This window comes from Mobula hypostoma, chromosome 3 (assembly GCF_963921235.1).
Source record: "Mobula hypostoma chromosome 3, sMobHyp1.1, whole genome shotgun sequence".
NCBI classification, from domain to species: domain Eukaryota; kingdom Metazoa; phylum Chordata; class Chondrichthyes; order Myliobatiformes; family Myliobatidae; genus Mobula; species Mobula hypostoma.
In genome coordinates this window covers 67947664-67970208 of record NC_086099.1, presented here as the reverse complement: position 1 = coordinate 67970208, position 22545 = coordinate 67947664, and the positions used below count along the sequence as shown (strand labels likewise).

The window sequence follows — 22545 nt, the reverse complement described above, 5'->3', positions numbered from 1 at the left end:
CTGGTAGGTTCCAGGTGAAAAACCAGTAAGGGGAAAGATAAAGGGGTGGGGGAGGGGAGGCAGGGAGGTGATAGGCAGGAAAGGTGAAGAAGGAATAGGGGAAAACACAATGGGTAGTAGAAGGAGGCAGAACCATGAGGGAGGTGGTAGGCAGCTGGGGGAGGGGGCAGAGTGACATAGGGATAGGGGAAGGGAGGGGGAGGGAATTACCGGAAGTTGGAGAATTCTATGTTCATACCAAGGGGCTGGAGACTACCTAGACGGTATATGAGGTGTTGCTCCTCCAACCTGAGTTTGGCCTCATCATGGCAGTAGAGGAGGCCATGTATGGACATATCCGAATGGGAGTGGGAAGCAGAGTTGAAGTGGGTGGCTACTGGGAAATCCTGTCTGTTTTGGCAGACGGAGCGGAGGTTCTCGACGAAGTGGTCCCCCAATCTGCGTCGGGTTTCACTGATGTAAAGGAGGCTGCACCGGGAGCACCGGATGCAATAGATGACCCCAACAGACTCAGAAGTGAAGTGTTGCCTCACTTGGAAGGACTGTTTGGGGCCCTGAATGGTGGCAAGAGAGGGACGTGAGGATCAGGGAATCGAAGAGGGGCCGATTCCTGCAGAAAGCGGAGAGGGGTGGAGAGGGAAAGATGTGCTTAATGGTTGGGTCCTGTTGAAGGTGGCGGAAGTTGCGGAGGATAATGTGCTGGATCCGGAGGCTGGTGGGGTGGTAGGTGAGGACAAAGGGAACTAGAATTCTCCATCTTCCGGTAATTCCCTCCCCCTCCCTTCCGCTATCCCTATGTCACTCTGTCCCCTCCCCCAGCTGCCTATCACCTCCCTCATGGTTCCGCCTCCTTCTACTACCCATTGTGCTTTCCCCTATTCTTTCTTCACCTTTCCTGCCTATCACCTCCCTGCCTCCCTTCCCCAACCCCTTTATCTTTCCCCTTACTGGTTTTTCACCTGGAACCTACCAGCCTTCTCCTTCCCACCCTCCTCCCACCTTCTGTATAGGGCCTCTGCCCCTTCCCTCTACAGTCCTGACGAAGGCCCGAAACATCGACCGATCTTTTCCATGGATGCTGCCCAACCTGCTGAGTTCCTCCAGCGTGTTGTGAGTGTTGCTTTGACCCCAGCATCTGCAGATTATTTTGTGTTAACCTTTTGGCAACTCTACACAAGGGCTCCCAAATCCCTTTGCATCTCGGATTTTTAAATTTTCTCCATTTATATAATAGTCTGTGCTTTTATTCCTTCTATCAAATTGCATGACCGTACACTTCCCGACACCATATTCCATCCGCCACCTCTTTGACCACTCTCCTAAAATTTCTGTTCTTCTAAAGCCTCTCTGCTTCTTCAACATTATCTGCCCCTCCACCTATCTTCATGTCAGCCACAAAGTCATCAATTTTATCATCCAAATCATTGACATACAATGTAAAAAGAAGTGGTTCAACACAGACCCTGTGGAACACCACTAGTCACTGGCAGCCAATACGAAAAGGATTCTTGATTCTCATTCTTTGCCTCCTGCCAATTAGCCAGTGCTCACACCATTCTAGTATCTTTCCTGTAATACCCTGCACTGTTATCTTGTTAGCAGCCTCATGTGCAACACCTTGTCAAAGGCCATCTAAAAATCCAAGTACACAACATCCTCCGATTCTCCATTGTCTATCCTGCTTGCTAATTCTTCAGAGAATTCGAATGGATTTATCAGGCAAGATTATCCCATGCTGACTTTGGCCTATTTTATCATGTGCCTCCAAATACCCTGAAACCACATCCTCAACAATTGATTCCAGCATCTTCCCAACTACTAACTGTAACTGGCCTATAATTTCCCTTCTTCTGCCTCCCACCCATCTTAAAGAATGGAGTGACATTTGCAATTTTCAAGTCCTCTCGCACCATGCCAGAATCTATTGATTCTTAAAAGATCATTACTAGTGCCTCCACAATTTTTTCAGCTATCTCTTTCAGAATCCTGGTATGTAGTCCATCTGGTCCAGGTGACATAACTACCTACAGATCTTTGAGCTTCCCAAGCACCTTCTGCCTAGTAATAGAAACTGCATTCCCATCTGCCCCTTGACACTGTCAAACATCTGGCACATTTCTAGTGTCTTTCACAGTGAAGACTGATGCAAAATATTTATTCTGTTCATCTGTCCCCGTTTCTGTCTCTCCGGTGTCATTTTCCAATGGTCCAATATCTTGTCTCATTGCTCTTTTATTCTTTATATATCTGAAAAAAAAAACTTTTGGTATCATTTTGATATTATTGGCTAGCTTACTTTCATATTTCATCTCCCCCCCCCATGTCTTTTTAAAGTTGCCTTCTGTTGGTTTTTAAAAATTTCCCAATCTTCTAACTTCTACTAATTTTTGCTCTGTCATATGCCCTCTCTTTTGCTTTTATGTTAGCTTTGACTTCCCTTGTCAGCCACGGTTGCATAATCCTGCCTTTAGAATACTTCCTCTTCTTTGAGATGTATCTATCCTGTGCCTTCTGAATTGCTCTCAGAATCTCCAGCCATTGCTGTTCTGCCGTCATTCCTGCTAGTGTCCCCTTCCAGTCAACTTTAGCAGCTCATCTGTCATGTTTCCGTAATTCCATTTCTCCGCTATAATACTGGTACATCTGACTTTAGCTTCTCTTTTTCAAAGTGTAGGGTGAATTCTATCATATTTTGATCACTGTTTCCTAAGTGGACCTTTTCTCAAACTCCCTAATTATATCCAGTTCGTTACGCAATACTCAAACCAGTATAGTTCAGTCACAAGCTACTTCAAAATGCAATTCAGAGTCCACAATAATTTTTCTCTAGGGATCCAGCATTAACTTGATTTACCCAATCAATCTGCCTGTTGAAATCCTGAAATCGCCCTTGACTAACATAACATTATCTTCTTTGACATTCTTTTTCTATCTTCCACAGTAATTTGTAGACCACATTCTGGCTACTGTTAGGAGGTCTGTATATAACTCCCATCAGGGTCTTCATCCCTTGCAGTTTCTTAACTCAACCTACTAGGATCCTACATCTTTCAATGCTATGCCACCTCTTTCTAAAGATTTGATTTTATTTTTTACCAGCAGAGTTGGCTTCAGTTGGCTTCTATCACAATTGTATAAGAGATCATCCCTGTGGTTGCTGATCTTGGGGTGACAGGTCATGATCTCAAATGGCATCAAAAAATAAAAGTTTCCAATGTAAATGGTTTGTGATGATCTGTAACTTAAAATATAAGCTAAGTGTTAAAAGTCTATTACATTTTTGGCCTTAATATACTGTATCTTGTATAACTCAACAATCATAGTCACCCTGAGCCTATTCAAGAAGAACACAGTGAAGAATCCTCTCAGGGTGAAGACTTTGCTGAGCCATCATCTACAGTTACCAAAACTCAAGCAATTAATGATTCCAAGCCAGCAGTAAGGTCTGAACTTGCTCCAGCTGAGGATGCTGGTGGCCTCGAAAACCAGTTACAAGCTTGTCCAGTGGAAGACACTGGGCACAGAACATCCAAAGAAGGTACAAGATGGGAGGGAAAAGACGAAGAGGAAATTAAAAAGTTGAAAAGAATTCAGAAAGCTGGTATCACGGTCATGCCAGCATCTGAGAGATACCGCAGGTCAGCAGTGTGGTGTAGAACTGTCATGGAGGTGAAATAATGACATGGCATATTATTAGCTTAATTTTCTTTATTATACCATGGTGGTCTCTGAGAATTTTGTAAACCATAAGCTTTAAATTAGAGCTTTTGATAAATACTGAGTTGGCCAAAAGAAAATCTCAATCCAATGTAATTTGAAGATATTTAATTAAAATATTTTAACAATTAAAACAAAATTGGTATCAAATGATAATTTCAAGGTAATGATTTTGAATCATTGGCCTGGACATGGTATAATAGGAATAAGTGATGAGGCTGAAGAGTGTGTTTGTGCAACCACAGTATACTGGCTGATGCTCGTTTTGGCTTTGTATTTTTGGACATGGTACACACATCAAGCAATATTTTCTGCATGACTGCTCTGAAGTTCTTCAATAACATGCTGTGTGAATACTTCAATTACAATAGACTGTACTGAAGATGCTGCTTTGTACTCATCCAAAGATTAGGGAGCAGGCTTACTCATCTTTGTGTGCCATCACTAGACAACTAATAGTTTGATGGAAGGATTGATTTTTTTTACAATTTCTTCAAGTATAGCAACTTAACCCTGTCACCAATTAATAAACACACTTTAATAGCACATTTTCATTTGGCATGTTTAGGACATGGTAGGCTTTTTGCGTACGTTCTCACCTCACTCCCTGCCCCAATCTGTGCCACCAAGACAAATATTGGAAATGTTAGTCATAGAAATTAATGAGGGAGTGAAGTTTATGTGCTCACATTCCTAAAGGATGCTTTGAATGAAAGGGTTTAGCAATAAAAATTCAGAAAATTGCCTTTAGTAAAAATAAGCATGATTACAAAATAAACAGGGAGGAGTGAGGTACTATCACATAAATGAACAGAAGGCGTTCATTTGAGGTATATGAACAATAACTCCGTAAACTTCATGCTTAGACGGAGCTTCATCTATAGGAATTTCGTTCATGTTTGAGATATTATTGATCACATTCTGAGCATAGTTTTCTCAGACATTCACAGTTATATAACTCTCCACAGAATCACAAATATAGAAACAATCCCATAGAGCAGGAGTTCCGAACCTGGGATCCATGGACCCCTTGCTTACTGGTATTGGTCCATGGCATAAGAAAGGTTGGAAACCATTGCCATAGAGCAATATGTAGTGTGAACGTACAAATTAAGAGCGAGATTTGGCCACCTGGCCTTTCAAGCCCAATCAGCCTTTTAATAAGCAACACGCACAAAATGCTGGAGGAACTCAGCAAGTCAGGTAGCATCTATGGAGTGGAATAAACAGTCAGTGTTTCAGGCCAAGAGCCTTCATCAGGCTGATAGAAGTATTGATTTTTTAAAAAATTTCTGCAGGTATAGCAACACCTATACCTGTTATAGGCTAGAAAGGAAGGGGGCAGAAGCCAGAATAAGAAGGTGAGGGGAGGAGGAGGAGTCTGAACTGGTAGGTGATACAAGTTTCAGGACTGATAAAGGGTCTCAGCCCAAAACGTCGGTTGTTTATTCTCCTCCATAGATGTTGCGTGACTTGCTGAGTTCCTCCAGAATTTTGTGCACTTACACAAGATAACATCTACAGAATCGCTAATGTTTATGTTCTGCCTTTTACTAAGGTCATGGACAATCTGATTGCAGCCTTAGCTCCACATTCCAGACCACTAAATAACCTTTTGCGGAACAAGAATGTATCTTTAACTGCCTTAAAATAATCAAAGCCTCTGGTGCCACTATCCTTTGAATAAGGGAGTTACAAAGAATTAAGAATCTGAAATTTTAAAAAAATTACTTCATCTCTGTAGTCTGTGACCCATCCTTTAATTTTAAAAGTGACCTAGTTTTCCTGTAACCACCTTGTTAAGGTCCTATATGATCTTGTATATTTCAATGAAGCCACCATTCTTTGATTTAAGCTGGTACATACATATCTTATCTGATCCTCATGAAACAACCTGTTCACACCAAATATTAGCTAATAAACCTCAGAACTGCATGTGACACTTTAATATCCTTTCTTTAAAATGGTGAACCAGATGTTTACTCAGATTCTTCAATTTTTCATCCTGGAAGTGTCAACCTGTGTATTGTGACAAGCCTTATTCAAGCTATAGGGACATTAATCTTTATATCAGCACGTACAGTATACAGTATGTTACTGCATCCTCTGTGCAATTATTTATATAAGCAAATTAACTAAAACTGTTTTACAAAGATTATAGTAATGGAGTTTGAACATCCTTACAATCTTGAAATTTGCTGGTGCTAGGCATGTATTGTAGGGATTCAATGGGCACCTTAGGGTGCAGGAGGTGGTAGCAGCAAAGTGCTATTAGTACGCACACGATTAGTTTGTGCCATAATTATGTACTAAACTACGTAAATTGGGTTTATTCAAGTTATATTTAAATAAGGATGCTTTGTTTCCTGTAGGGCCTTTTGACATTGAATTATTTCTGCATTCGATTTTTTTTGTGATAAAATCACAGTACAAATCTTTGTCAATAACTAGACCATTCAAAGGGCTTAGCCATTCCATACAAGTTAGTCACAGTTAAATACTTTTAAATGGCTAATTAATGTTTCTAGGCAATTTGTTGTATATATCCTGAGTTTTCACATGGATACTTGCATGTGGAGACTACTTTGTGCTGAAGCTGGGCTATTTCAGTTTCCATTACAAATGATGAAGAAGAAGAAGAAAGCCCTTAACTCCAAGTGGAGTCACCAGGACACCGTCATGACGGTGTTTTTTTCGCAGGCTTTCTTATCTTTATGAGGCTGAGTTGCTAGCTCGATGCTCAACCCAGCACAGGTGGAAAGCGTGCAAGGGAGCCGGCTGCTCCGAAGTCCGGCGCTGATGTCACTACGCCACCAGCCGGCTCATTACAAATGAGTTTTCTGATAATTCTGCCTTTGGATTTAGGATCCAGTGAATAGCTTGGCAGAAACCTGTCTAAAGTGTCAGCAGAGGTTCTGAGATCGTCTTCATCCTGTCTCTGTAGCTGACCGTGCTTCACAATGGACCAAATGGTTTCTATGCTTTGTGTGACAGGGCAAGAGACGTTGGAGGTACCAAGCAAAACTTGCTGGAAGGCCACCATATGCACCTAGAATTTGTTGATCAATTACTTAACTGTCCTCAGTAGCTGGGGCTTTTGAAATCTGTACTTGACCACTTAAGACAGAGATAGTACATGTTTTTTACCTCCGGGAGCTGGCAATTGAGGCATCTTATGATCCTAATTCTGCACATGCAGGTATTGATTTGCCATATGACAACTTCTACCATACAAAGTTAGCACATTGGCAATCCCAAGTGATCACCACATCTACAGGGAGACTGGCCTTTTCTTCTTGCATTGTCCAGTGGTGAAAGTAGCAACAGTTTGTAATGCTGGTCATAAGATGCAATGCAGATAGGCAAGGATAAAGAGGATAAACTCCAGAGGCAACCTGCCTGACATTTCCAACAAAGGCATGCACTCCCAACCAGGTTCCTTCTTCTGTTTATGAGAAGGGAAGCATAGTTTCTTCTACCTCCATCGTGCATCTTAGGTTCTGCATGTTCTTCTGAAAGGAACAGCAACGGTATTGTTTTGAGAAGGGACTCAGGGATTCAGCCTTAGCTGTAAGGGAGAGGGAGCTGCAAAGATTTGCAATATGGGTAACAATCAAAGTATAAATATTGGATTAGGGATGTGTATATAGAAGTACAATGATTGCAGCAGGACTTAGACAAATTGGAAGAATGGGAAAAAAATGGCAGATGGAATACAGTGTTGGGAAATGTATTATAATGTATTTTGGTAAAAGGAACAATAGTGCAGACTATTATGCAAATAGGGAGAAAGCTCAAACATTAGAGGTGCAGATGAACTTAGGAGTCCTCATGCAAGACTCCCAGAAGGTTAATTTACAGGTTGACCCTGTGGTAAAGAAGGCAAATGGCATTTATATCAAGGGGAAGAGAATATTAAAGCAAGGAGATAATACTAATAAGACACTAGTCAGTCAGCACTTGGAGTGTTGTCAACAGTTTTGGTCCCCCTATCTCAGAAAGGATGTGTTGTCATTAGAGAGAGTCCAGAGGAGGTTCATGAGGATGATTCTGGGAATCAAGAAGTTAACATGTGAGGAGCGTTTGACAGTTTTGGGCCTGTACTCACTGAAGTTTAGAAGAATACAAGGGGATCTCATTGAAACCTACTGAATGTTGAAATGACTAGATAAAGTGGATATGGAGAGGATATTTCCAATGGTGGGGATATCCAGAACTAGAGGGCACAACCTCAAAATTTTAGAACAGAGGTAAGGAGGAATTTTTTTTAGCCAGAGGGTAGTGAATCTGTGGAATGCTCTGCCACAGACTGTGGTGGAGGCCAAGTCTGTGGGTATATTTTAAATGGAAGTTGATAGTTTCCTGATTGGTCAGGGCATCAAAGGATATGGTGAGAAGGCAGGTGTACGGGGTTGAGTGGGATCTGGGATCAGCCATGATGGAATGGCAGAGCAGACTTGATGAGCTGAATGGCCTAATTCTGCTCCTGGGTCTTAGGGTCTTATGGATTGTAGAAGATGAGGTGAGCAAGTGAACTGGAATTGAGGTACTCTTATTGTAACCCTCTTAACAGGCTCACATACAAACTTGGCTCGTTAGCTAACTCGGCTAATAGCCACATGACTCAGTGGTGAGAAGGCTGCCGTTCATAAACAATATTTGTCTTGGGTTGGTACGATTTGAGGTTCAACCAAACAGGAACGTTAGAATGTTCCAATAAAGAAACAGGTTGCAGCAAATACTGTTATTAGTAGTCTAGAAATGATGGATGTAAAACCAGCATAAAATTATAAAGAAAGTATATTTACCAGATTTTCAATTTGAATTGAATTGAATTGACTTTATTTCTTACATCCTTCACATATGAGGAGTAAAAATTTTTACGCTACTCCTCCATCTGAAAGTGGAATGTACAAATCATAGTAATTTGTAATAAATAGTATGTACAGTAAGAGATACAACAGAATAGTCAATATAGCTTAGAAATACAGTGTGTCAGCACAAATTAATCAGTCTGATGGCCTGGTGGAAGAAACTGTCCTGAAGCCTGCTGGTCCTGGCTTTAATGCTATGGTACCGTTTCCCAGATGGTAGCAGCTGCAACAATTTGTGGTTGGGGTGACTCGGATCCCCAATGATCCTTCAGGCCCTTTTTACGCACCTGTATCTGTAAATGTCCTGAATAGTGGGAAATTCACATCCACAGATGTGTTGGGCTGTCTGCACCACTCTCTACAGAATCCTGCGATTAAGGGAGGTACAGTTCCCATACCAGGCAGTGATGCAGCCAGTCAGGATGCTCTCAAATGTGCCCCTGTGGAAAGTCCTTACGATTTGGGGGCTCATGCCAAACTTCTTAACAGTCTGAGGTGAAAGAGGTGCTATTGTGCTTTTTTCACCACACAGCCAGTATGTACAGACCACGTGAGATCCTCGGTGGTGTGCATACCGAGGAACTTGAAGCTGTTCTCAACCTCAGATCCATTGATGTCAACAGGGGTGAGCCTGTCTCCATTCCTCCTGTGGTCCATAACCAGCTCCTTTGTTTTTGCGACATTGAGGGAGATGTTGTTTTCTTGACACCACTGTGTCAGGGTGATGACTTCTTCTCTGTAGGCTGCAAACAGTAGATAACAAACAGTTATGGCCCATTACAGTTAAACCAGTTCAATGTGCACATAAATGTTGGAGCTCATACTGGAGTAGTTGAAGGTGTATCACTTTACTTGGGTGCTGGATTCACTGACTGCGTGAGAGCACCCGCCACAGTCCAGATTTCTCTCAAAGACCATCTCAAATGCACTGGCTCTCTCAAGAGTATTGGTCCCAACTTCGTGGAGCCATTCATCTGCACAAAGCACTTCTTGCAACAGGGACTCTCCTTTGAACGTCATTCTGCAGCATCTCTCCTCATGCCGCAGCCGGCAGCTCCCACCAAAGAGACCCTAAACCAGACTACTCTCCTTCATAAATCTGCTCCCACTCAGCACTCTCCGATGTTCCATCAGGCAGGGAGTTACAACTGACTGACACAACATTCCTAAATTGGACACTGCAGCTCCTCGTAAGCCAAAACACTCTTACCAGCAGGACACACTGCTTTTTATAGAAGACTGCTAAAATAAAATACCTTACATAATAGCAGTAGAAATCTTAACAAGGGCATTACATTATCCTAGCACTCTGCTGAGGTTCATGAAAACATCGGTAACATTGCAGGCATGTCTCACTGGTTCAGTTCCCACTGTGACAATCTCAAACAATTAGTAAAGCTGTGTGCAGCCAGGAGGAGGTGGATGGAATAGGGAGATAGCTGCAGTGATGAAAAATATCTCACTCCTCCTATGCACTACCTTGACTCATTCTTCAGTATAACATCTGAAGACTTACAATATCTCCCAATCCTGTTTCTGAAATATCTCTGCAGTTTCCACCCACAGGGTACCACCCATTTCAAAGGCTCTGAAAGTTGAAACGATGTTTAGAGACAGCCATTTCCCATCTATTCACACTAACTCACCCCTACCCCTAAAATACCAACATGAGTTGCACACCTTCCACATTATAATAAGCGTTAATTTCATTGCCCATGTACCCCCAAGGCATTCATGTGCAGTATCACCCCATCGCCTGCCTGTTTTTTGTAGGAGGAGGTCCATTTTTTCACCGATGTGCTCTGTGGTTTAGCCGCACACACTAAATGCTGGAGGAATTCAGCAGGCCAGGCAGCATCGATGGAAAGGGGGACAGTCGACGTTTCGGGCGGAAACTCTTCAGCAGGACTGAGTTCCTCCAGCATTCTCCTGTCCTTGCTGAAGGGTCTCGGCCCAAAATGTCAGCTGTACTTCTTTCCATAGACGCTGCCTGGCCCGCTGAGTTCCTCCAGCATTTTGCGTGTGTTGCTTAGATTTTCAGCATCTGCTTATTTTCTCTTGTTTGTCTATGGTTTAGCCTGTAGTGATACTGAACTACTACTTGTATAGTACAGAACATGTGCTTTACCACATTGACAGATGGCTGCATTTCATTAACAGTTGTGTGGAAGTGAATTCCTGTATGTATTTAGTGTAATTCTAACTGATTGACACTAACTGTTATTGGTGGTTGCATCAGTTATTACCCTTACAATTTGTTTTAGCTGTGAGTTGCATAACAAACGTTGAAGGGTCCAAAGAAACTCGAGAACAAAATTTTCCAAGATTTTGTGGCATCCCACAGACTGTAACCAACTTGACAAATAAAATAAAAATTGCTGGTGCTCAATTGGAAGCAGAAGGCAGAAAAACGCTGCTAAATTGCTCTCTGTATTCGAAGCACCCACTATGCTGCAGCATCTTGGAAAACCATCCTTGTGGTGGCAGAGTGCCAAAAAACACTCGAGCATGAAAGCAGAGTTAAAGTTATGGGGTACTGTTTGTAGAAACAGGCATGAAGGAAAAAAACGTCTTTAAAAATACTGATGGCCGGCTTCTTGAGAAATGAGTGATGCTAACAGCATGGATTCTCTCTGCCTTGCTGTAAAATGGTTTTCATTCTTTCGGGTGACAAACATTCACCATCTTTTACCTCTGTGGTAGACAAAGACAGCAGCAAGAAAGCAGTGGGCAAAGCAGTCCAGATATCATCCTCCGCAGGGAGAATACGTTTCTAAAGAGCTATCGGGACAATTCTGAGTCTGAGGAGGAGGAGGAACAGAAATTTCCAGATCTTGAGAAAGATGACTTTGCTTTGAGGAAGGCTCAGCTCAATCAGTGCAAGCCCAAGGTGGTGGTCAATCAGTTCTTAGCCAGACCGTGCACGAAGAAGGATCGAGAGCTCTGGGCGAGTATCAAACATTCTTCAAGAGGAGCTGATGGAGCTTCACAAAGACAAGAGCAGAAAGTGGAGAGGTGTGCCTTAAGTCACCTGTAAACTATATAGAGCTTACTACTTTCTATTCTCCTTTTCACTTTCTAACCATAAACAGCCGGTCAATTTGGTACAAGAAAACGTTCTCAAGGAAGATATATTCCTTTTGTGGGGCAATAGTTTTGTCAGTGGGTGCATTGCACCTGCTGTTTCCTGAAGTCAGTAAATGGCCCAGATATTTCCATACACAGTGCCATTTGTTTTCTTTGTGCTGTGTGTAAATCATAATTAAAATGTAAATTCCTTATGACATAGAACAAGGCCATTCAGCCCATTGAATTTATTCTAGTTCTCAGAACAAGTGCATAATCTCTCCCTCCCCTCCCCTCCCCCTCCCCCTCTCTCTTTCCCCTCCCTCCTCTCTTTTCCCCCTCCCTCTCTCCCTCTCTCCTTCTCTCTCCCCTCTCTCTCTCTCCCTCTCTCCCCCTCTTCCTCTTTCCCTTTCTCCTTCTATCTCTCCCTCCCTCTCCCTCTCTCTCTCTCTCCCTCCCTCCCTCCCTCTCTCTCTCCCTCTCTCCCTCCCTCTCTATTTCCCACCCAAATGCACCTATCACCCAGCAAGTCTTTGGGATGTGGGGGAGACAGTAGAGCACTTGTGAAAAGACACACAGTCACAAGGAGAACATGCAAAGTGAACACAGACATCACTAGATCTTAGGGTCAGACCCAGGCAGAAGGAACCGTGAAGCTCAGTTCTCCCCAGTTGCAATAATTTCTGGGTTAGCCAATGCCACTTCAGAAACTTGGTCCAGCTTCTCTGGTCATAGGTTGTGCATGCATCAAAGGCGTGATTTCTGTCTCCGATGCCATCAAGCAACTCTCCTTAAAGCAGCAGTGGTTTAATGGATCTGTTCTAGGAGCAGCTTCGAGCTTCGAGCTGGGAATTACTCTCAAGTAGATTCCCTTTCCCCCAATCCTTCATGTGTTTCCATTCCGGCACACGGATCTAATCCCTGACCCTGCGGCCACCAACTGATTGTACCACCCCTTCCAAGCACAGCACCGACCCAGCTGCCATCCCACTAATCTCCAACCATGATCCTTGACCGATTGCCACTCGTGGATATGCTTGCTTTTTCCAGTCCTTTGAAACTCAGATACTTTTGCATTGTGGTGCAGGAGTCTCATGACCAAAATGGTTACTGGCTTGTGACACAACAAAATTTTAGCATCCTTCTCTCTGTACCAATATATTTCTTGGCAAGTCAATAGATAATTAGCTTAGATAGTATGGAGGAGTCTGAGAGAGAGGGTAACTCCTAATCTCCTTCACTTGTTAGATAGATCATAACCTGCTATTACAGTCAAGAACATTTGTATCTTCTTGCCTAGTCATTCAATGTATATCATTAGACAGTTTGCTAATATTTACATCTTCTTCTTTGATTTGTCGTGGTAAATTCCACAGTGCAGCCAGATCTCCTGACCATTGGATTAGGTTTTTAACTAGTGCTGACTAGTAGTTTTTTTCAACCATTGGCGGGGGGCGGGGGGGTGATTCCAATGACTTCATAGATGACGGGCACCAAAGATCAGATGGAAGATTCACAGTTCAAGGAGTCTGGGGAAGGGGAGACTTAATATTAAACAGCAGGCACCATAATCATTTTGTTGGGCTAGAAATAGCATCCCCAGAAAGTCCCGTCGCAATCTGTTCCCGGCCATGTTTGGAGTGGCTCCCCTCAGCAACTACTTCAGTGCATTTTGTAGCCCTTTAAAAGTCTGCTTGAAAGTCAAAGCAGTGAGTCTTTTATCATCCAAAAAGTGACTTTTGTCTCCTTGAAATATTCAACCACCTAACACATATCAATGCAATGATCATCAGTTGAAAGTAGCTTCTTTCCCCCCTATATTTATTCAGAGATACATCTAGTCAGCTGGTTCCGTCAAATCCCCCTAGATTCAGAGCTGGTTCTCAAGATGCACATTTAATGGAATAAAGCTGTACTGCAGGAGTTCTTTGAACTTAATCTTCTTTGCAGAGAATGCAGGTCAATTTACAATTTCCCACTACTGTTTCATGTTATAAATTTAAATCTACTGCCTGGTTAAGAATTAAGTTCATTTCAGAATAGGTTTTGGATATGATCCTGCTAAGCTAATGTTAAAAATTCTCATTCTTGTAGATCAACACACACGAAATGCTGGAGGAACTCAGCAGGCTAGGCAGTATCTATGGAGGGGAATAAACAGTCGATGTTTCGGGCCAGGACTCTTAAAATTTGCATCACCTACCAACTTGGATGCCTCCTCCTCCCCTCACCTTCTTAACCTAGCTTCTGCCCCCTTCCTTTCCAGCTCTGAAGAAGGGTCTCCACCTGAAACCTCATCAGGTCATTTCTCTCCATAGATGCTTCCTGGTCTGCTGAGTCCCTCCAGCATTTTGTGTGTATTCCTCTGAATCTGGAGCATCTTCAGAATTTTCTGTGCTTATATTTACTGCAGATGAAAGTAAACCTACAATTTTACAGGTTTTGGCTGAATACCAAGCTTTTTGATTTTCTTAGCTAGGGGCATATGAATACGAGTAGGCCATTCAGCTTTTGAACTAATACCATTCATTTAAATCACGATTGTTCTGTGATTCAAGCACATTTAGATGTGGTATTGCTTAGGTAACAAACCTAGTCTGTATCCCCCTTGGAAATTTTGATTAAAGCAACATCCGCAGACTTCTAGGAGTTGGTGGGGGAGCAGGGGTTAATCTCAACATTTTTCACTGTGAAGTGTTCAACTGATTCAAGAACTGCATGTCACATAGTTAATTTTATTTTGAGCCAGATAGTTAATTGGTAGTATTTGATTTTAGTAATTGGTAAATTAGTTGGTTATTGTCATATGTACCAAAGTTCAGTGAGCATACTGAGGTAGTATAAGGTAATAACAGAATGCAGAATAAAATGTTACAGTTACAGAGAAAGTGCAGTGTAGGTAGACAATAAGGTGCAAAGTCATCACAATGTAGATTGTGAGATCAAGAGTCTATTATACTAGGGGACAAATCAGTAGTCTCGTAACGACAAGATAGAAATTGTCCATGAGCCCAGTGGTATGTGCTTTCAGGCTTTTGGTTCTTCCACATGATGTAAGGGGCTAGAAGAGAGAATGTCCAAGGTGAATTGGATCTTTGATTATGTTCACTGCTTTCTAAGCCAGTGAGGAATGTTGACAGTCCATGGAGGGAAGGCTAGGGTCCAAGATGGGCTGAGCTGTGTCTGCAACTCGGCAGGTTCTTGCCGAGCAGTTGTCACACCAAGCTGTTGTGCATCACAGGAAGATGGTGAGGGTCAAAGGGGACATGCTAAATTTCTTCTGCTTGTGAGGAAGTAGAGGTGCTAGTGAGTTGTCTTGACCATGGCATCAACATAGTTGGACTAGGATACTACTGGTGATGTTCAATCCTAGAAACTTGAAGTTCTCAGCCCTCTCAACCTCAGCACTTCATATGATAACATTCCCAATATTCTGTGATTAACAACCTCTGTGTTTGCACTCTAACATACTATGGAAACTGGTGCCCATGTTGAAATTTCACTTATCTATTTGTTTTCTGCCTTTTCAACTTTTTTCCTTTGTGCCGCCCATTGACATGCGTGCAATTGTTCAGCAAAAGTCACATTCAGGCTGCAGAGAGTGAAGTTATTATCCCCCAGCAAGCAGGTGTGCTACTGAAGTCACAGCAAAAGAGCGGGCACAAGGATGAAGAGTGGGTGAAAGGCCCAGATATAGAGCGTGATGATCTGGCTCGGCGAAAGGCCCTGGTTGGCTTTACCAGTCGACACGAACCTCACACTTTTGTGCGTCCCTCTATCACATCAGCTGATATGGAAATATGGGAGAGGCTCAAGCTTTCCAGTGATACCAGGTTGTAATCCATCTCCCACTCTGTTGTTGTGGTTAATCTTGTACTTTTTCATATTATTCTGCTATTGTGTGCTGCATTATTTCTTAATTGAATTAGAAACATAAAATTATGTTTTAAAAAGTAATTAACAGCGCAAAGCTTCAGCTACTTCTAATACATGTTTCTGTTTTTAATATGACCATATTAAATCCAGCAATAATTATGAGTGTGGTGTTGACATCAGCAAATAATTCATAATTTTAAGAAACCAAACCTTGCATAAATAGAACAATATATTATGTTGTTTAACCTTAAGCATTTTTTCAAAAAACATTGAGCATTATTTTAATTAAAGAAAACAACAAAGTTACATAACCTAATCACCAATGGGAGTATGTTCCTGTTGATTAATATTTTGTTTGGAATTTGCTTCATTTTTACCATATTGAAGGTTTTCATCACGGTTGTTTTCATGCTGGTTTTAAAAGTACGAAATTAAATAAACAGGGCTGATCCCAACAGTTAAGTATTCTTTGAGGAATAAGATCAGAGATGAGGAGAAATTTCTTTAGCCAGAGGCTGGTCAATCTGTGGAATTCATTGCCACAGACAGCTGTGGAGGCCAAGTCAATGTGAGGGTTGATAGGTACTTAAGAAAGTCAAATGTTTTAGGGAGAAAGCAGGGGAATGGGGTTCAGAGTGGAATTTCTTTAACCAGAGGATGATGAATCTGTGGAATTCATTGCCACAGATTGCTGTGCAGGCCAAGTCACTGGATATATTTAAAGCAGAGTTAGATAGGTTCTTGATTCGTAATCATATCAAAGGTTGTAGGGAGAAGGCAGGAGATTAGGTTGAGAGGGCGAATAAAAGAGCCTCAATCAAATGGCAGAGTAGACTCAATTTTATGATGTTATGGTCTAATGACAAAAGCGTTTCATAACGGTGCCGGTTGTCAATGAGTTAGCTGTGTCTGAGGTAAATGTAACTGTCCAGCTCTGCCTCACAGCAGTCTGCTTCAGTGATAAGCACGCCTGATATCTAGTAGAATAAAATTCCTATCTTTGTCAATGTTACTGAAAGGACACATACCTCTCAATTAGACTTACACATTCTAAGTGGATCTCATTTACCCATACAGAAATATATGTTCTTGAGGTTTTGTATTCTTTTTGTCAAAGTCTGATTTTCTCTTGGTCTCCTTGAAAGAGTGAACCCACTTTAAAGGACAGATTGTTGATCTCCAGCAGCCCTCTGTGCTTAATATTGTTCTGTTCACAGTTAGGAAGTGGAACAGCATCAATCTCTTCCTAATTTCCCTCCTTTTTTCTTGAAGTGACATATGGCTGGTGTGCACAACTCGATTTTCTGACACTTGGCTGTAACGTTTTACTTCATGTCTGCCTGCTTCTGGACTATGTTAGATTTTGTTGCAGTTGTATTCTTGATGCAGGTTAAAAGACTTAGAGCATTTGTTAAGGTGATGTACTGGTAGAAGATGTAGAATAAAAGCCAACTGATGCAGGGATGTGACTACAGGAGAAGGCACTTCAGCTACTCAAGCCTATTTGACTATCATCTTAAATTTGCTTCTGAACTCTATGCATGTATTCATGTCTCAACAGCTAACAAAATTTCACTCAGTTTTGAAATCGGTGTATGACCCACCCTTAAAGGTGCTATTGTCATATATACACCACCATTTCTGGTGAAAAATTGTTTCCTGACATCAGTTCTGTATGATCCTGTTCAGATTTTTCAGTGCATCCGTTCTTGGACCCTTCCGCCATAGGAATTAATTTCTCCGAATCGTCCCCAACAAAGGCAAAAATCATGCAAAGCGCTTCAACTATATCAACCCTCTGTCTCCAATAGTCTGTTACTTTTTGCTCAGAATTTAGCTGGGGAGGCTAGTACCCATGAGGGAGCTGGATGAGTTTGCAACTTTCTGGAGCTTTTTCTGATCCTGTACAGTGACCCCTTGTTACGAGAAGGTGATGCAACAAGTTAGAATGCTCGCCACAGTACATCCAAGTCTCCTGAAACTCCTAATGAAATATAATGGCTGTCATGCCTTCTCTGTAATTGCATCAATATGTTGGGCCCAGGACAGATCTTCAGAGAGGTTGCACCCAGGAACTTGAAACTGCTCACCCTTTCCACTTCATTTTCCTCAAGTGTGTATTCCCCTTTAAATTCCACAATAAATCCCTTGATCTTACTGACACGAAGTGCAAGGTTGTTGCTATGATGCCACGCAACCACCTGATCTATCGCGCTCCTGTGTGCGTCCTCATCACATCCGAAATTCTGCCAGCAATAGTTGTGGTGTCAGCACATTTGTAGATGGTGTTTGAGCTGTCCTTGGCTACACAGTTATGGGTGTAGAGAGAGTAGAGCTGTGGGCTGAGCACACATCCTTGTGGTGCGCCAGTGTTGATTGTCAGTGAGGAGGCAATGTTATTTCTGATCCGCACAGACTGTGATCTCCCGATGAGGAAGTCAAGGATGCAGTTGCAGAGGTACAGAGACCCAGGGTTTGGAGCCTGTTGATTAGAACTGAGGGTGTGACCTCGTATAACTATCTATTCCTTGCTTAGAATAACCTTGCCCAGAGATAACTGTACCTGAATATCCTTACCTAAAGATAGTTGAGAAAGCTGGATTGTTGGTTATTTTTGGTATTAAGTTGTTTGTAACCAGAGTGTCTTTCCCTTGTAACCAATGACATTCAGGTATTAATGAAGTCAGCGTTGTTTGCTTCTAACAGTCATTTTTCTCCATTCTCCATAACTTTGTCAAGTGAGGAATCTTCCAAGCCAATTAAAGGCTGCTCTGATGTGAAGCCAAGGTCTGGAACCAAAGTAAGAAAAGAAGCTCCAGATGACCTCGTGTGTCAAAAGGCAAGAAGCAATAAGGGCTCTTCACCCAGCAGCCAGCGCTCTGTGCATTTTGGCCCAGTGACGGAGATAGGTCAGCAACATTGGGAGAAGTTAAGCACCAGCAGGGCTGGCCCAGGCAGTGAGTCAGAAGAAGAGCCAGATAGCTGCACCATCAAAGCCTACACATGCCATCTCTTACCCTCTGTATCTTCAGCAGTTATCCTCAACTCACGAGATGGTGCAGTGGGGGATAAAACCCAAATGCCTGCAAGGAGTGAGGTAGTTCTTGCCTCCCAGACTGAGACCAGGTACATTTTGCCTTCCTTCAGCTGGTCTGGATTGAGAGCATGCTTGAACACTTGAACTTGATAAGCATGATCATTTTAACACAAGGTTTGAGGCCACTCATCGTGTGATCAGTTCTTTGCTCATTAATTCCAGCTTCATCACACTGCATTATAATTGATTCAATGTGTTTTTCAAAAATAACATACAATAAAAATGGCTGAGCTGAAGCCCAGAAATTGTTACACCACCCACTTACACTGCTGGTTATAATTGCTAGCCACTTCACTGGAGTCTGCCCAGTCTTCCTGCTTCCAGTTTGGTTAGCTTGTATTTGTTCCCTGAACTGTGTTTTGCTTTTGTCACAGTATGATTTGTACGTATTTGTTACATTAGACTATTTGATAATATGTTTATCAGTAATGCAAAATATTAGTTCAGGATGCTGACTTGCACTGATTTGTTTGATACCATTTGGAATTTTGGAGTAATCGGGTGTATGTTTCTCAGCCAGGACAGTAAGACCATTCTGACCTCTAACTGCTGATGGTCCTAGCTATCTAGGAACATCAGCAGGAGATGGCTACAATACCTCCGAGCTATCTCCTGGTATTTACATGATTACTGACCCAACAACAGACCTGCCTTATTCCTTCAACTCACCTCCAGCCCCCATCCCAGAATATGATAACTAGCCTGCCCATCTGATCCTACTTGGGACTACGCCCAATACTCTTCTCTGCCCATAGACACCCCAGTCCAGCCTTGGTAACTCGTAGCACTTTCCGTCCACTACAAATGCATCTCCTGTTCAGACTGTGGGTCTCATATGCCACTTGTTTAGCAATGGTTCTGTCTCCAAACATTACTTCCCAGCGATCATTTAGTGTTCTTGTTAAGATACACCTTATCTTTTTAGGAACCTCTGCCTCAATTAATTTTCTTCTCCGTTTCCATTTGCCCAAGGTAAACAGCAAAATCCTAGCAATCACTTCCCCTCACTAAATTTAGGAGCAGTTGCTGCAAAATTCATTCAAGAGGTGTCCTCTGTTCAGACTCAACAGTAACTGGTTTATTTCCAATGTTTATATGTAGTCTATTGGCATAGCCGATTCTGGCCAGATTATAAGTAAGACCAATTAGCACCTGTATTCAGCAGACCAGTATCATGGTCAACAGATCATGATACCAATTCACGTCCAATACTGGCTTGATACCATTACCAGCAAGCTGCAGTTCAGTTAATCCTTTAACAGTGGATACTAACATCAAATGGAAGATCAAGCATTCAACCTCAGGAAAGAACGCAAATCCTGCCCCTGCTGTCGTGCTCTGCCACTCCCCTTACCATCCTCTAACGCCACTTGTGGTGTTCAAGGGGATCTTCAAGTACTTGAAAATCAATTGCTGATTGATTTCTACAGAATGTGTTTTAATTTAGTTAGTGTTTGGTGCTTCTAGGTTTCTTTAATTATTCTGAAGTCTTTTATGATAGGAGCTGAAAGAGTTTGAACTTCAAGCAGAAACTAATTGCTCACTATTTTAAGAGCCATTGGAGTGCAGCACAACCAGGAGAACAAACAGAAGCTACTTAGGGTAGGGCAAAGGAGGAGGAATGGATATAGAAGTTTTTGGCAAGGGACTATATCCACACAAGGTTTTCAAAGAACAGTGCTCTTCTCAGTAAACAAAAAGTGTGAGACAACTCCACTTCACAGAGACCACAGAGGCATTCCATATGATCCTGCAGATCCTTCAAGGACTCCTTTTACAACAGGCACTCACAGCAGTAATGGACTTGACAGCAGTGAGCATCTTCCAGTCCAGAATAGGAGAAATTTACAATCAGTTCACTGTATAGGGGAAGTTAGAGAAATGACCTACTCCACGTTGAATGCATTTCATTCTCCCTTGAAAGGAAGCAACAAACGGAGTCAGTTCATGCTTCACAAGTAACTTGACGAACAATAACAGGCAGCTGATGTCAACCCTGAAATGTTTCATTCCTTGCATGACCAGTAGATTATCTGACCATACAATGCACTTCAGGCAGTTCCATACTTGGTATCCTAGAAGTGTATGTTGCTCCTCTTTCTGGACGCACACCTCGCATGCCTGCACGTACTGCTGAACTTCTCTCCTCATTCCAGGCCACCAATACCTCCTCTTGATAAACTCAAGGGTCCTGGCAATCCCTGAAGTGCAGTCATTCCTGACAAATGTCCTCATTAGAGTACCTGAGACTGGACGGAACTTGGGGCAAACAGCTGACCCATAGGACCATTCTCAGGAATCACCTGGGCCTTGCGAAATAGAGCATCGAATTCCCAGTGAATTGGTGCGCCCACGTTAGCTTGGGGAAAAATGGTGATAGGCTGATCCTCTTGTTCCGATTCATTATACTGATGGGACAGGGCATCAGACTTCTGGTTTTTAGACCCTGGTCAATAGATAGGTCAGGGTGAAATTAAACCGGTTAAAAAACAAAGACCACCTGGCCTACCTGGAATTCAGCCTCTTGGCCTTCTGAATATAGGCCAGGTTCTTATGGTTAGTCCAAAGGATAAAAGGGTTCTTGGACCCCTCCAGCCAATGACGCCATTCCCCCAAAGCTAACAACCGCAAGAAGCTCTGGATTCCCAATGGGGAACTATAAGGGGGCAGGTTTCAGTGCAAGGGAGCCTGAGACCTTCTGGAGACCCAGTCTAGTCCTCAATAGCAGAAAAGCCAGTTCTGCTCAACGGGACTGTGCAAGTCCCAACGAGATCTAGTCAGAATTCCTCTCTGTCATAGTTCCTCCCTGCCAGCGATAGTCACCTGGAAAAGAATGCACACGGGTGCAATTTCCTGTCCGAAGGTGATCCTTGAGACAAGATGGCACCCACTCAGATGTCTGAGGTGTCAACCTCCACAATGGAGGGAAAGTCCGGGTTGGGCTAAACCAAGATAGGAGCTGTTGTGAACCACTGCTTAAGCGCCTGCAAAAGCAGTCTCTGCTTCAATTGTCTAGACAAAAGGGCCCATGGATTTCTTAGCACCAACAGCAGAGATGCCACCAAGCTGAAGTTCCTGGTGATCTTCCGGTAGAAGTTAGCAAACCCCAGGAATTGCTGGACTTGTTTGATACTGGATCGTGGTGGCCAGTCTCTGACTGCCTGGGTCTTGGGTCCATCTTGAGCTTGCCATTGGAGATGATGAAACCCAAAAGTGAAACTGTCATCATATGAAACTCGGACTTCTCCTACCTGACATAAAGTCCGTGGTCTAGGAGCCTTTTTAAAATGTCCCTGACATGAGCGATGTGCTCCTCCATGGACTTCGAGAAGATGAGGATATCATCCAGGTAGACAAAGGCATACTTATGGAGAGTATCCCAGAGCACGTCGTTTATAAAGACGTGGAAAACAACTGGAACGTTCACAAGGCTGAAGGACATAACCTGGTATTCGTAGTGCCCTGTTGACTGACAATTTCCACTCATCACCCTCCCTGATACGGACCAGTTTGTAGGCACTCTGGAGGTCTAATTTTGGGAATAACTTTGCCTCTTGGAGCATCTTGGAAGCCATGTTCGTAATTGGAAGGGCGTAGCAATTTTTGGTCATTATGTGTTTAATCCCCTGTAATCAAGTGCACAGCCGCAGGCTCCATCTTTCCTTTGTATGAAGAGAAAACCTGCGCCGGTGAGTGAGGTGGGGGGCTGAATGAAGCCCATGGCAAGAGCTTCCTTTATACACTCCTCCACGCTCTCCAAGCCCGAGAGCGTGTATAATCGACCCCGCCGGGGCAAGATATGGGCAGCAGGTCCAAGGCACAGTCAAAGGGTTGGTGCAGTGCAAGGGTTGAGGCCTTCCCCTTGCTGAAGACCTCCTCTAAATCTTTGTAAAGAGAGGGGATTTCGACTGGTTT

General features: G+C 42.8%; 1 protein-coding gene across 14 annotated transcripts in view; it reads left to right on the top strand.

The window, feature by feature from the left end:
• Positions 1–22545, top strand: part of limch1a (LIM and calponin homology domains 1a) — a 395389-nt gene that overhangs the window by 283130 nt on the left and 89714 nt on the right. For 11 of the 14 annotated variants that reach the window (XM_063043232.1, XM_063043235.1, XM_063043233.1 and 8 more), the window contains exons 9-12: positions 3324–3638; positions 11295–11606; positions 15233–15490; positions 18273–18659. The exons of 1 other annotated variant lie outside the window; for it this stretch is intronic. In XM_063043232.1, the coding sequence (XP_062899302.1) occupies positions 3324–3638; positions 11295–11606; positions 15233–15490; positions 18273–18659 (1272 nt within the window). The remainder of the gene's footprint in view (positions 1–3323; positions 3639–11294; positions 11607–15232; positions 15491–18272; positions 18660–22545) is intronic. 2 more of the 14 variants (XM_063043243.1, XM_063043242.1) reach the window with 2 other exon arrangements.